The sequence below is a fragment of the Jaculus jaculus genome, chromosome 11, assembly GCF_020740685.1.
Source record: "Jaculus jaculus isolate mJacJac1 chromosome 11, mJacJac1.mat.Y.cur, whole genome shotgun sequence".
NCBI classification, from domain to species: domain Eukaryota; kingdom Metazoa; phylum Chordata; class Mammalia; order Rodentia; family Dipodidae; genus Jaculus; species Jaculus jaculus.
In genome coordinates, this window is record NC_059112.1 from 83,562,068 (window position 1) to 83,578,493 (window position 16,426).

At 43.6% G+C, this 16,426-nt stretch overlaps 1 protein-coding gene across 2 annotated transcripts in view; it reads right to left on the minus strand.

Moving 5' to 3' along the window:
* Nceh1 (neutral cholesterol ester hydrolase 1) overlaps positions 1–16,426 on the minus strand; it is an 89,560-nt gene that overhangs the window by 3,768 nt on the left and 69,366 nt on the right. For both annotated transcript variants that reach the window (XM_045130246.1, XM_045130245.1), the window contains exon 4: positions 6,907–7,078. In XM_045130246.1, coding sequence (XP_044986181.1) covers positions 6,907–7,078 — 172 coding nt within the window. The remainder of the gene's footprint in view (positions 1–6,906; positions 7,079–16,426) is intronic.

Consider the following 16,426-nt stretch of genomic DNA (forward strand, 5'->3'; position numbering starts at 1 on the left):
AGAGGAACTAGGGAGATGAGCAAGAGTGCTGCTTCCATGGTGAACCTGATAATCAGTGCCAGGGTGAAGTAGACAGACCCTGAGGATACTCAACACCTACCAAAGCAGAGATCCAGAGGCTCCTGAGATCTCATCACTGAAGTAGACTTAAAACACACCACAGAAGCCAGGTATGGTGGTGCACACCTTTAATCCCAGCACTTGGGAGACAGAGGTAGGAGGACTGCCATGAGTTCAAGGCCACTCTGAGACTACATAGTGAATTCTAGGTCAGCCAGAGATAGAGTGAGATGCTACTTCGAAAAACCAAATTAAAAAAAAAAAAAAACACGGTTCAGGAAAGAGGAGGTGGATTGAGACATCATGCCCAGAGGCTTTGCCTCCCCCCCCCAAAAAACTGACTGCTGTTCAGAGAATGTATAACCCATAGTCCCATGGGGAATACCTGCAACCCCACTGAAGATGATCCCCAGTGGAATGGGGGAGGGACAAGGGAAAAGAGGGTACCAACTCATAACATATCTATACAAAATATGATGTTAATAATAATCAAAATAAATAAATGTTTAAAAAATAGAGAAGAGATTCAGTGGAGGGTGGTGGGAGAAGACCGTGATTATGGTATGTTATTGTCTATATGTACTGAAGTTGTTAATAAAGTTTAAAAATATATTAAAAACGTGTGAAAATTACAATGGATGCCATTTATATGTGTACTGAATATAGGTGAATAAGAAAAACTTTATAAAGTTAAAGCACACTCTACGGTGTAGCTTCATGTGTTCTAGGGAAACCGCTGCAGAGATACTAACAGATACCAAACAAATTCAGAAAATCATAAGGACATACTTTAAGAACATATACTCCACTAAATTTGAAATTCTGAAAAAAACAGATGATTTCCTTGATTCATATGACCTACTAAAATTAAATCAAGAAGAGATTAACCATTTAGACCTAGAAGAAGTATGGTGATCCAAGCAGTTATTTAAAAAAATCTCCAAGGGCTGGAGAATTGGCTTAGTGGTTAAGGCCTGCAAAGCCAAAGGCCCTCAGTTCAATTCCTCAGGACCCACGTAAGCCAGTTGCACAAGGGGGCACACAAGTCTGGAGTTCATTTGTTTGCAGTGGCTGGAGGCCCTGGTGTACCCATTCTATCCCACCCCCAGCCCTTCTGCTTCTTTCTCTCTTGTACTCTCAAATAAAAATGAAAATAATTTTTAAAAAAAATCTCCAAACTAAGAAAAGTCCAGGCCCAGATGGATTCACTGGTGAATTTTACCACACTTTCATGGAAGAACTCCCAAACTTCTTCTACAAAGCCAGTATCACCTTGATACCAAAACCAGACAAAGACAGAACGAAAAAAAAAAAAAAAGAAAGAAAGAAAAAGAAAAGAAAATTTATAGACCAATCTCTCTCATGAATATAGATACAAAAATTCTCAACAAAATATTGACAAATAGAATACAAGAATATGTTAGAAAGACCATTCACCCCGACCAAGTAGGCTTTATCCCACAGATGCAGAGATGGTTCAACATATGCAAATTGATAAGTGTAATACACTATATAAGTGGGCTGAAGGACAAAAAATAACAAAATCATATCAATAGATGAAGAAAAAGCACTTGACAAAATCCAACATTCCTTCATGATAAAAGTCCTAAAGAAATTGGGAATAGAAGGAACATATCTCAACATAATAAAGGCTATTATTTATGACAAACATACAGCTAACATAATACTAAATGGGGAAAAACTTGAAACTTTTCCACTAAGATCAGGAACAAGACAAGGGTGTCCACTGTCTCCACTTTTATTTAATATAGTACTGGGAGTCATAACTAGAGCAATAAGGCAAGAGACACACATACAAGGGATACAAATTGAAAAGGAAGAGATCAAATTATCATTATTTGCAGATGATATGATTCTATACATAAAGGACCCTACAGACTCTACCATCAAACTGTTAGAGCTAGTCAGAACTTTTTAGCAACGTAACAGGAAACAAAATAAGCACACAGAAATCAGTAGCCTTCCTATATGCTAACAACAAACATGATGAGTATGAACTGAGGGAATCACTCCCATTATCAACTGCCTCAATAAATAAATAAATAAATAAATAAATAAATAAATAAATAAATAAATAAGGTACATTGTAATAAACCTAACCAAGGAAGTGAAGGATCTCTACAATGGAAACTTTAATAAAACACTTGAGAGAAATTGCAGAAGACACTAGGAAATAGAAAGACATCCCATGTTCTTGGATTGGAAGAATAAATATTGTGAAAATGTCAATCTTACCAGGAGCAATCTACACATTTAATGCAAACCCCATTAAAATTCCAATGGGGGCTGGAGAGATGGCTTAGCGGTTAAGCGCTTGCCTGTGAAGCCTAAGGACCCCGGTTCGAGGCTCAGTTCCCCAGGTCCCACGTTAGCCAGATGCACAAGGGGGCGCACGCGTCTGGAGTTCGTTTGCAGAGGCTGGAAGCCCTGGCGCGCCCATTCTCTCTCTCTCCCTCTATCTGTCTTTCTCTCTGTGTCTGTCACTCTCAAATAAATAAAAATTAAAAAAATTATTAAAATTCCAATGGCATTCTTCATAGAAATAGGTAAAAAGATCCTAAAATTCATTTGGAAGCACAAAAAAAACTCGAATAGCCAAAACAATTTTGAGCAACAAAATTAAGGCTGGTGGTATCACCACACCTAATTTTAAGCTATATTACAAAATCCTGGTAACAAAAACAGCATGGTACTGGCACAAAAACAGACACATAGATCAATGGAACAGAATAGAGGACCCAGATGTTAATCTGAGCAGCTACAGCCATCTGATCTTTAACAAAAATGCCAAAAATATTCACTGGAGAAAAGACAGCCTCCTTAACTGGGAAAACTGGGTATCTATATGTAAAAGAATGAAAATAGATCCCCTCTCTCTCTATGTACAAGAATTAAGTCCAAATGGATCAAAGACCTTAATATCAGACCCAAAACTCTGAAACTGCTAGAGGACAAAGTAGGGGAAACCTTTCAACACATTGGCAGAGGCAACAACTTTCTGAATACAACCCCAATTGTTCAGGACATAAAAAATCAACTGTTGGGATATCATGAAATTACAAAGCTTTTGTATAGCAAAGACACTGTGAATAGAGCAAAGAGGCAACCTATTCCATGGGAGAACATCTTTTCTAGCTATACATCTGACAGAGGATTAATATCCAGAATATACAAAGAACTCAAAAAACTAAATAATAAGAAATCAAATAACCCAGTTAAAAATGGGCTATGAAACTAAATAGAGAGTTCTCAAAAGAAGAAATATGGATTGCATTTAAACGTCTAAAAAAATGTTCTGCATCCTTAGCCATCAGGGAAATGCAAATTAAAACTATGTTGAGATTCCATGTCATTCCTGTCAGAATGGATACCATCAAGAAAACAAATGACAATAAATGCTGGCGAGGATGTGGACAAAAGAGGAACCCTTCTACACTGTTGGTGGGAATGTAATCTGGTCCAGCCATTGCGGAAATCAGTGTGGAGGTTCCTGAGACAGCTAAAAATAGATTCATCATATGACCTAGCTATTTAACTCCTAGGCATATATCCCAAGGACTCATCACACTGTCTTAAATCTACTTGCACATCCATGTTTATTGTCGCTCTATTCACAATAGGTAGGAAATGGAATCAGCCTTGATGCCCTCTACTGATGAGTGGATAATGAAGATGTGGTACATTTATACAATGGACTTTTATTCAGTGGTAAAGAAAAATGTAATTATGAAATTTGCAGGGAAATGGATGGACTTGGAAAGGATTATACTTAGTGAGGTAACCCAGGCCTAGAAAGCCAAATGTTACATATTCTCTTTCATATGTGGATTCTAGCTACAAATGTTTGGACTTGTGAGTTGGAATAAAATTCAGTAGCAGAGGCCAGTAAGCTAGAAAAGGGATATTAAGGAGGGATGAGCGGGGGGAGATGTAAGTGGATGGTTCTGTTTATGTGTAGTTAGAAGAAATTACTGGGGGTGGAATGGCCTAAGTGAGGTCAGAGGAAGAGATGGAGTAAAGGAAAGGTGGGTGGAGGGTTAATCAAAATTTAAGAGGGTATGAATAAATCATACAGAAATCTAGAAACCATAGATTGATAAAAAGAAAATTTTTAGTGTCAGGGCTAGAGAAATGGATTAGTGGTGAAGGAACTGCCTGTGAAGCCTCAGGACCCAGGTTTGATTCTCCAGGTCCCACATAAGCCAGATGCACATGGTGGCACATGCATCTGGAGTTCGTTTGGAGTGGCTAGAGGCCCCTAGCATGCTCATTCTCAATCTCTCTCTCTCTCTCTCTTTTCTCTCTTCCTCTTTCTGTTGCTAATAAATAAATGAAAATAAAAACTTTGATAATAAATAAATTTTTCAATGCCAGGGATGGAATACCTTCCAGTAAGTTGTTGGTCAGAGAGGTTCCTGATGCCCCTAAAGCATTACAGGCCATTGCCCTTGGTTCCCCATCAGGAATAGATGCTAAGATCCTATTGCTGAAGATTATACATACTTGGGCTGCAGGTCACTGAGAAATTCTGCTGGAGCTAAGCTGAAAACTTCCTCCATGTAGACCAACTGACAGAAAGCTGGAAAAAACTACACCGCAAGCAGCCTCATGGGGGAGAGTGAACTGACCAGTGGAGATAAACAGCAGTGGACATTGCAAGGCTTAGATGGGCGTGCCAGGCCAAATGAGCCAATGGGTACAATGTCTGTTATGGGGAAAACCAACTGCTCGCTTATTGGACTGGAGGCCCGCTCCATGGGAGGGAATACATGCCTGATACTGAAAACCTATGATGGGTGATATCATGAGCTCTATGAGTGTAACATCTGTTGGTGTCTACCTAAATGTACAAATTATTCTCACCAGACTGGCCTGCAAGCACTTCTCATAATGTTCATGCCCATATATTAATGCTATACTCACTTTTGGTTAGAGAAGTTTCTCTGTTCAGATGGCAAGGACCCTGGGATGACTCAGAGGGTGCCATAGTGCTAAAAAGTGACAGAGGAGTGCTCAGCACTTAAACTCTATCACATCTTCCATGGCTCAGGGTCCATTGCGGAAGAGGTGGCAGAAAGAATGTAAGAGCCAAAGGAAGTGTAGGACTCCTTACAATGACTCTTCCAGACACAAAATGGCCTGGATATCCATGACCTTGTAGTGCCTGACACTACTTACACAAGACCATCATAATAGGAGGAAAAGATGGTGACACCAAAATAAAAGAGAGACTGAGAATGGGAGGGGATATGATGGAGAGTGGAGCTTTGAAGGGGAATGTCAGAGGGGGAGTTACCATGGTTTACTGTCTATAATTATGGAAGTTCTCAATAAAAAATAAAAAATTTAAAAAATGTGTCCAGAGTTGTATATTAGAACATCTCACGAAGCCCTTGCAATGGCCCTTCTCTTACATGACATTCTCCTCATTTTGCTGGGGTTCAGATAAGCTGGTGGACTTCTTTGCGGACTTGCACCTCTGGAAGGTGGAGCCAGCCTGCTGTGAAGCCTACAAGCCAGCATGGTGGCTGCCATCCCAGCAGAGAGCCAGGAGGCTACAAGTGAGAGGCCAGCCTGGGCCACACAGCAAGAACTTGTCCCAAATAGACAGCATCAAGGTGAAGGGGCACGAGCCTGGACCCGTAGCACTTGGGAAGAGGCAAGAGGATCAAGAATTCCAGACAACCATCCACTATGTAGTGAGTTCAAGGCCAGCCTTGGATACATGAGAACCTATCTCAAAAAATAAAAACAAGCTGGGCGTGGTGGTGCACACCTTTAATCCCAGCATTCAGGAGGCAGAGGTAAGAGGATCACTGTGAGCTCTAGGCCACCCTGAGACTACATAGTGAATTCCAGGTCAACCTACACTAGAGTGAGACCCTACTTCAAAAAACCAAAAAAAAAAAAAAAAGAAAGAAAGAAAAAAGAAAACGGGGCTGGAGAGATGGCTTGGCAGTTAAGGCATTTGTCTGCGAAGCGCAAGCACCCAGGCTCAATTTCCCAGGACCTATGTAAGCCAGATGCACAAGATGGTACTTCCTTCTGCAGATCATTTGCAGTGGCTGAAGGCCATGGTGTGCCCATTCTCCCTCTCCCTCATTCTTAATCTCTTTCTCTTTCATCTCCCTCTTAAATAAATCAAGTCAAGTAAAATTAAACATAAATAAAAAACAAAAAATGAAGCCGGGCGTGGTGGCGCACGCCTTTAATCCCAGCACTCGGGAGGCAGAGGTAGGAGGATCGCCAAGAGTTCAAGGCCATCCTGAGACTACATAGTGAATTCCAGGTCAGCCTGAGCCAGAGTGAGACCCTACCTCAAAAAAAAAACAAAAAAAACAAAAACAAAAAATGAAACAAAACAAAACAACAACAGCAACAAAACCTCAATGACACCTACTAACAAATAAAAGAAAACTGTGGAAAACTGCTTGCTATTATTCATTTGTTTCAAGGTTCTATGAAAACAACCCTAAGCTCTGGAATTTAAAGCAAGAAAACCTGATTTTGCAAGTCAAATGGGAAAGAGGAGATATTAACTTCCCACGGACCTCCCTGAAGAACAAGCAAGACCGCAAAGCAAGCATTAGCTGCCACTGACATTCACTGCGGCTATGGCCTTGCCTAGGACTCAGAGACGCTTCCTCAATGACCAGCTTTGGGGAGCCCCAAGGGCGCTCTCCAAGAGTAGTCACATGAAGGGCTTGGCAATGAAGCAAGTGGCCATGGCACAGAATCTCTGCCATGCGCCTGTGGAGAATGCCTGGGTCTGCTGGGTGTTCCAGGCACGACGTCCCCACCTGCACCACAGGACAGTCCAGTCACCTGTTGTCCAAGGACAGCGGCCAGATTCCCACCAGCACTGTCACCAGAAATCGCGACTCTGTCTGGGTCCACCTTATACTTCTGCAAGACTTCCGGCTGCAGGAAATACTTCGTGGCGCGGATAACATCATAAACTTGCTCAGGAAAGTAAGCCCGTGGAACCAGCCTGTATCTGTGAAAAGAAAAGTTGTGTTCATTTTTAGGACTTCACTCTTTTTTTTGGGGGGGGGCCACTTAAAGGTTAAAGCAAAATGGATTTTTTTTTTGGAAGCCAGAATTAGACAGAAATTAAAATAAAGACAAAATGTAAAAATGTCTGGCCATGGGGGCTCACACCTGTAATCTTAAAACTTGGGAGGCCGAGGTAGGAGGATTGTTGTGAGTTCAAGGACAGCCTGGGCTAGAATGAGATCCTGCCTCAAAAACAAGTCAAGACAAAACAAACCCTCCTCCACATACATAATTTATTTTCTTGCAACACAGGTTAAAAAATTACTGATCTGACATCAGCAACAATCCTTTAAAAAATATGAGGGGGGGCTAAAGAGATGGCTCAGCAGTTACAGCACCAGGTTCAATTCCCTAGTACCCTTGTACAGCCAAATGCACAAAATGGTGCATGCATACAAAAATGGTTTATAGAATCTGGAGGCCCCAGTGCATCCATTTTCTCTCTCTATCAGGTCTCTCTCTCCCTGTTTATGAATGAATGAATAAACAAAATATTTGAAAAACCAACAAAAACTTTCAAGCCAGGCATTGTGGTAGACATCTAGAATCTCAATACTTGGGAGGCTGAAGAAGGAGAATTAGGAGTTTGAAGCCAGTCTGGACTACATAGCAAGATCCTTTCTCAAAAACAAACAGCCTCGACTGGGGAAATGGCTTAGTGGTTAAGGTGCTTGCCTACGAAGCCTAAGGACCCAGGTTCAATTCCCCAGGACCCACGTTAGCCAGATGCACAAGGTGGTGTATGTGTCTGGAGTTTGTTTGCAGTGGCTGGAGGCCCTGGTGCGCCCATTCTATCTGCCTCTTTCTTTTCTTTCTCCTCTCTCTCCCCCCAATTCAAAAATAATATATTTTAAAAAACAACCAACCAATCCTTCCCCTCAAACAAACATAGTCACTACCACCACCACTTCAAAAAGAAAACTTTCAAATAAAAGGCAGCAGCTTATTACTATGCTATGGGGAGAACCAGCACAGGTTTTGGGAGCTTACTGCCACTCACAATGACTCTGGCTTAGAAGGTGATCCCCAAACTAACTGACTCACTGGTGTAACATTTCACAAGGCTCCGTGGTACTCCTCATAATTCTTCTGATAAATAAATATCCCCGCCAGCATGGTATTAACCCCAAGGACAGCATGTGCTCGATCAAGCCTGGAGCTCAGGGGTTAGAACAAGCAGAAGAAAAGCTGAGGGCTGAGAGACACAGGTAAAGGGGACATGCTTGCATCACAAGCAGGACTTGAGAGTGACCCCCAGCACTGGGGAGGTGGAGACAACAAGATCCCCGGGGTGAGAGCGGGCAAAACTGCACAACCCATTTACCTCAACAAGGAGGGGCCAGTGGGGAGGGGGTAGGTCACGGATGAGCCTAATAATGGTACCAAACTGCCTGTATTTGCTGAATAGAAAACAAATACAAAAATTATACATTAAAAGAGCGTGACTAACTGGGGGGGGGATATGGTAGACAGTGAATTTGTAAAGGGAAAGTGGTGTAGGGAAGGAAATTATCATGGTTTATTGTCTATCATTTTGGAAGTTGTCAACAAAACAATGTTTTAATATAAAAAAAAAGAGACCTTGCCTCAAAAAGAGGCGTACAGTGTTCCCGAGGACAACACCCTCTCTGTCTCTACCCTCCTCCTGTGCTCATCAACTCTTGTCCTTCAGGCCTTACCTGAAGGATTTGTCTGGAATTCACTCTCTTCTGAGGCTGAGCTGGCTACTCAAAGAATGCCTTAACCATGCTTGGTGGCATAGCCTCGTAATCCCAGCTACACGGGAGGCTGAGGCAAGACGATTACAATTTCAAGGCCGTCCTAGAATATGCAATTCAAAGTTGGCCTGGGAAATGTAGTGAGACCTTGCCACAAAGTTTTAAAAATAGGGGGAAAAAAAGGCTGTGAAAGGCTCTTGATTGCCCACCAGAACTAGATGGTAAGACCCTACTGCTGAAGATTCCACATGCCTGGGGGCAGGGCACTGAAAAATCAAGCTGGAGCTAAACTAGAAGCCACCTCCCTGTTGACTGGCTGTCAGGAGGCTGTAAAGAGTTGTGCAGCCTGTTGGGGGAGAAAAACATCAATGGTCTTAACCAGCAGTGGACCCTGAAAGCTTACATCTGACCAGCCAGGCCAAATGTGCCAACTGGTGCAATGTTGGCATGTCAATTTTTTTTTTTTTTAGTCTTTCGAGGTAGGGTTTCATTCTAGCTCAGGCTGACCTGGAATTCACTATGGAGTCTCAGGGTGGCCTCCAACTCACGGTGATCCTCCTACCTCTGCCTCCTGAGTGCTGGGATTAAAGGTGTGCGCCACCACGCGGGGCTCTGGCATGTCAATTTTGGGGAAAACCAATTGCTCTCTAATTGGATTTGAGGTCCATTCCACAAAGAAATTCCTGTGAAAACCTAGTCAAATGCCTATGGCGGAGGAGGTTATCAGACCTAAGGGGAAAACTATTACTGCTGTCTGACTTAATGCTCTCTAAACACTTACATTTATGTCCATGTTAATGCTGCTCTCACTCTGATTTAGAACTTCTCTTTTCAAGTGAAGGTGACCACTGAGGTGATTCAAAACTCACCAAAGTGCTAAGAAGTGACAGCGGAGGGTTCCGATCTGAGCATCCATATCACACCTTCCAAGGCTCAGGGACCACTGGGGAAGAGGTGGCAAAAAGCCAGAGGTGGGGGGAAGGAGTGGTGGGAAGGGATTATTGTCATGGCTTGTTGTCTATATTTATGGAGGCTGTCATAAAAAGTTTTTTTAAAGAAAACAAAGGGCTCTAGCTCAGAGATAGAGAACACTGCTATTCTGTGGATAGAAAGATAATACTCTTATCCACTAGGTGGCGCCATCTCTCAAGATTCTATTCATCCCCTGCTCTGGTTGGTAACAGGTGGTATTACCAAGCTGAACTGACTTTAAAAACACATGCACTTCATGACTCAAGTTGTGAACACAAGGGCTACTTTATTTCATGAATTCACTGTATATAATAAGCAGTTTTGTAGTTGCCTACCAGGTCAACTAGGATATACACATGAATTTTGAGTTTTTAAAAGTTTGTTAGCATATAGTAATTACACTCATAAGAATGGATTTTATATTTGCATATAATGTATTTTGATCATTATCAGCCACCATTGCTCTCTCTTGCCTCCCCTGATTCACCCCCTTCCTCTTCCCAACTAGTTTCTCCTTTCTGCTTTCATGGGTTTTTGTTTCGTATTGTATTGGTTTATCAGTGCGTTTCATTAAGATTGCTTGCGTGAGCATGGTGAGGGGGTATCACAGGAGCACGGACAACTTGCCAATGGCTACACCACTGGAGACAATATACATGATTAACTGCCTATAAATCTTCTAGAGAGACTGAGTGTGTGGGTGGGTGCCGTTTCAGAAAATGTCTCAGTTTCTTTGAACCAAGGAAAACTGGCAATCTAAAAGAACATGCTATTGGCCGATCCTGTCAATTAATAACTTGCTGAGACATTAGGATAAGCATGTTTAAAAACAAACAGATTATAAGGCTGGGCATGGTGGCACATCGCAAGCCCTTAATCTCAGCGCCTTTAAACTCAGCACTCAGGAGGCAGATGTAGGATGATCACTGTGACTTCAAGGCCAGACTGGAACTAGAGTGAGTTCCTGGTCAGTCTAGGCTAGAGTAAGATGCTATCTTGAAAAAGAAACCTAAAAACACCTCATGATTTTGGGGGGCTGGAGAGATGGCTCAGCAGTTAAAGGTACTTGCCTACAAAGCCTAAAGACCTGGGTTCCAAAAACCCAGATGCACAAAATGGCACACGTATCTGGAGTTCATTTGCAGTGGAAAGAGGCCTGACATACCCATACTCACTCTCGATCTGTTTCTTTCTCTCTCAAATAAATAAATAAATATTTTTAAAAAGCCAAGCATGGTACTGCATGCCTTTCATCCCAGCATTACAGAGGCAGAGGTAGGAGGATTGCTGTAAATTCAAGGATGGCCTGAGACTACCTAGTGAATTCAAAGTCAGCCTGGACTAGAGCAAGACCCTACCTTGAAAAACCAAAATAATAATAATAACAAACAAAAAAGAGTAAAAACCTTATTAAAAATCTATACAATCCTCCCTCAACACCCTCCTTTGCCCCGTCCACTGAGCCCCTACCTACTGCCCCTTCTATTCCCTCTTCTGTGTTCTTTTTCCCCTTCTTCTATCAGCCATAACAACCAGGTGGTGGGTCCCCCATCATGCATGTCCTGTGCAGATAACAACAGCTGCTGTGAAGTCAGGATTACAACCACTTTATGTCTGAGAAGCTGTGCTCCGAATCACTCCTCCCCATTCACTGGCTCTTGCAGTTTCCATGCTGCGTTCATGACTTTCCTCTTCCTTGCAGCACTGCCCTCCTCTCAAAACCGCCCACACCTCCAGCTTGCCTACACGCTTGTGGCTTTCCCCTCAAACTCCAATCAACTTGTCCTTGAGTCTGCTTCTGAGTCTATTTTTACATTACCTTATCTATGAGATGAAGAACCTTCAAAACAGGCCCTGCATTTCCCGAGTAATGTTCTTAGTCAAAAAGAAGAAAAAATTACTTCTTTTTCCTTTAGCCCTCTTTAACAAAAATTTATTTATTTCATACCTATAACACTTTATGCCTATTTTTATACTTAATGGCTATTCCTATCTTACTTATCTTTACAAAATTTAGAAAACATTTCTTCCTTTCTTTGCATGTGTACATGTGTATGATGTGTGTACATGTATGAGCATGTGGGTGGGCATACGTGTGTGTGTACGGAAAAGCCAGATGCAAATGTTGAATGCCTACATCTATTGTGTTCAACTTTATTTTCTTTCTTTCTTTCTTTCTTTTTTTTTTTGGTTTATCGAGGTAGGGTCTCACTCTGGTCCAAGCTGACCTGGAGTTAACTCTACCATCTCAGGGTGGCCTTGAACTCACAGCGATCCTCCTACCTCTGCCTCCCGAGTGCTGGGATTAAAGGCGTGCGCCACCATGCCCGGCTCTCAACTTTATTTTCAAACAGAGAGAGATAAAAGAGAGAGAATGGGGGCACCATGGCCTCTAGCAGCTGTAAACGAACTCCAGATGCCTGTGCCACTCTGTGCATCTGGCTTTACATGGGCACTGGAGAATCGAACCTGGGTTGTTAGACTTTTCAGGCAAGTGCTTTACTTGCTGAGCCATCTCTCCAGCCCTTCCACCTTATTTCTGAGACAAGGTCTGTCAAGGAAACTGGAGCACAGCAATTCAGCTAGACTAGGTAGCCAGCATCCTTGTTCTCTCCACGTCCCCAGCACTGGGGTTACAGGTGTGCACCACCAGGCCCAGGTTTTACCGGGTATTGGGGATCTGAACTCAGGTCCTCATGACAAGCAAGCACTTTACCCCTGAACCATCTCCCTAGCCCCAGAAAACATTTCTTTCTTAATAAATACCTTGATAAAAAAACAAACTTGCCGAGTGTGGTGGTGCACACCTTTAACACCAGCACTCAGAAGGCAGCGGTAGGTAGACTGCCATGAGTTCAAGGCCACTCTGAGACAACATAGTGAATGCCAGGTCAGCCTGGGCTACAGTGAGACCCTACCTTGAAAAAAAAAAAAAAAAGGAAATTGTTCCTAAGCGCCAAGTCTGCTTCCATGTTTACAAACCCCACTTCCTCAATTCTGTGCATTTGCTCAGGGGTTCTCAATTCCCCTCTACAGAATACTCTAGTTCAATTTCTCTGGGGTGAAACCACGCACCTACATTAAAAGAAAAATCCCCAAGTAATGCAACTGTTGCGCTGAGAATCACCAGTCACACGTTCATCTCTCTCTGAGCTCATCGCTCTTGTTCCCATTCCCAGTAGACTGGTTCCTCTCCATCCCTGGGGCCCTTCCCCACCACTTCATCAACAAATGCTCCCCCCCTTTTGGAGGTAGGCATTTTCTCTAGCCCAGGCTGACTTACGTAGTGTCAGGCTAGCCTCGGACTCACAGCATCCTCCTATCTCAGCCTCCTGGGCACTGGAATTAAGGACCACACCTGGCAAATGTTCCCATTTTTTAGCCCTTGTGCTTCAAATGCCAATTCTTCCATTGAACCTGAGCTCCCAGTCAAAAGGGACTTTTCCCTTTGGAAGCCAAAATATACAGATACCCCCAGCTTTCTCTAAAAAATTCATCCATAATTATGAATCAAAGAGTGGTGCTGTACCCGAGATGTTCTATTCCTGCAATCTAACGCTTTTTTTCCTTTTTCTTTTTCCGTGTTTGTGGGGGGAGGGGAGTGGTGTGTACGAGCGTGTACGCACATGCATGCACCCCGCAGAGGGAATCACGTGCTGTCCTTCTTCATTGCTCACCCATATCCTTCCTCGAGACAGGGTCTCTCCTCCAACCGGAGCTGCTGTTTTTGGGGTCAGTGAATCCCAGCTATTCTCTGATCCCCAATACTCTGTCCTCCCTCTAGTCCTCTGGGGACTTAGGTTATAGACATGCATGACTATGCCCAGATTTTTACTTGGGTTCTCAAGGCATCAAACTAGGGCAGTCTTGCTTAAATAAGCACTCTTAATTCAGCCCTGTTTATGGGGTTTTTTTTGTTTATTTGTTTTGTTTGCTTTTTGAGAGCACAGACTGGCCTCTAATTCACCATCTAGCCAAGGATGGCCTTGACCCTCCTGATTCTCCCGAGTTCTGGGATTATAGGTGTGTGTCTCCACACACTCTGTAGTGCTTGGGATCAAACCCAGGGCTTTGTGTATGCTAGGCAAGCACTCTTCCAATTGAGCCACAGGCCCAGTCCCTGACATTTACTTTACTACCACTTTAAACAGGGACCAGGAAGTAGGAGCAATGCATAGACTGACACTCTGCCCTGTAACTCAAGGGTAAATGCCATATCCAGGCACGCAGTTGGAAGATGTCAGTTGCAAAAACCCGGCTGACCTCAGTGTCCTAAGGGGGGTGGAACCAGCATTCTTTCTCAAAATAACCTAACCTGGAAAACCACACCTGCCACCTCATACTGTGAGAAGGACAGGGTTTGTTTCAAGTTGTGCCAGCTAGGTGAGAGGTCTGTGTTACAGACTGGCATGAAGTCATCTTGCTGTTCCATTCCAAGAGAGACAGAAGTCTCACTGCCTGTTCTGCATTTATTTTTCTCTTTTTGCCATCTCTTAAGGGTTTGATTCCGAGGTGGGGGGGAGGGAGGGAGGTCTCACTGCCTTTTTAGCTCTTATTTTTATCTCTTTTCTTCCATCTCTCAAGGAAAGCTCAATCCATGCATCGTGGGAACATTAGAAGCTTATTATCCCTCCAAGACTAGAGTACCTATGTCCTCAGTGGGTGAATCTAAATCATGCTATGTGTCAGGCACAGCCCCAGGGGAACAATCTATTTGTTACTTTAGCAAAATGTTTTCTGCAGGAATAGTGAGATAGCTCCATTGGTAAAGTGCTTTGCTTTGAAAAAAACAAGGACCTGAGTTCAATTCCCAGAACCTATGTAAAATGCTGCATAGAATGGCACATGCCCTGTAATGCCAGGGCTGGGGAGGAGGAGAGGGTTAGATACCTGGGGCTCACTGGCTAGTCAGTCTAGACTAACTGGTGAGCTCTGTGCCAATGAGAGATCCTGTTTCAAAAAGTAGTAGATGGTATACCTGAGGAATTGTACCCGAGGCTGTCCTCTGGCCTCCACACAGACATACACGTGAGCCCACATGTATGGACATGAATACATGTGGTCACCACACCCACACACGAAAAGAATATACAGTAAAACTGCCCTATAGTGGATGGGAATTAATGGATTTTCTCTTGTCATTTTTTTTTTTAGTTTTTCAAGGTAGGGTCTCACTGCAGCCCAGGCTGACCTGGAATTCACTCGGTAGTCTCAGGGGGTGGCCGCAGACTCAAGGCAATTGTCCTAACCCTGTCTACCTACAGTGTGCTGTAGTTAAAGGCATGTGCCACCACACCCAGCTCTCTTGTCATTCCTGAGCTGTGGTTTGTGTATAAAGGCTAGAGAAGGGTTGTCCTTGCTGTTTCTACTTATTAAAACAAAATATTTTATTTGTTTCTCTGCAAGGGAGGAAAGAGAGAGAAAATGGGCATGCCAGGGCCTCTAGCTGCTACAAACTAACTCCAGATGCATGTGCCACTTTGTGCATCTGGCTTTATGTGGGTCCTAGAGCATCAAACCTGGGTTGTTAGGCTTTGCGGGCAAGCATCTTAACCACTGAACCATCTCTTCAATCCTGTTTCTACTTTTTTTTAAAACCTACTTTTATTTTTTATTTTATATTACTTATTAGAGAGAGAAAGGGGGGGGAGAGAATGGGTGTGCCAGGGCCTCTGACCACTGCAAATGAACTCTAGATGGATACACCCTCATGTACATCTGGCTTACATGGGATCTGGAGATTCAAACCTGGGTCCTTTGGCTTTGCAGGCACATGCCTTAACTGCTAAGCCATCCCTCCAGCCCGTTTCTACTTTTGACACTGTTCTCTTGAGAACAGCAGGCAGTTCTCACCACCACCCTGACCACTAATCACTCAGCAAGGGAGAGCGAAACTCGGAGCAAATGCCTTACTGACTGGGTAAGAATAGCATCTGATAAGTTAGGCTTGTTGGCTCAATGCTTGTAGTCCCAGCACTCGGGAGGCTGAGGCAGGAGGACTGCCATGAGCTCAAGACCAGCCCGGTCTTTAAAGAACCAAGAAGAGGTAGAGCGACTTAGCCTGGAGTGGGGACCTACTTAAACAAGGAGATGTTCCAATGAGCTGGTCCCACCAGCCTAAGGCTTTATAGCGCTGGACATGAACTCGGAGGCAGAGAAGCTGCCTAGCATGCCTGATGTCCAAAGCGTGATCTGTGCTCTGAGGAAAGAGGAGGAAACAGGCTTTATGAGACTATCTGTGAACAGCAGGGTCCAGGCCCATGCTTATCTGCACCTCCTCCTCCAGGCAGAGGCAAACCTCGCCCTGCACCGCAAGGGTCCAGAAGCTGCCTGGGCCTGGGCGCCGCCCCTTCCAGCCTCCGCTCAGGCTGCTTTCACCGAACACTGTCGGGCGCACGTGGCGGGAAGCAGGCCAGTCTTCCCCAGCCGCCGTGGGTTTTGGTCACAGGTGCTGTATGGCTGTGACATAAGTTTGTTTTCAAACTCACCAAAACGCTATAAGATTTAAACCGTAAGAAAGAAACTGGTTTTATTTCATTTTATTTTTCAGTCTTGGAAGAGGCCAGAGCCGAGAAGACATCAGTTAAATGAGCAGGAGC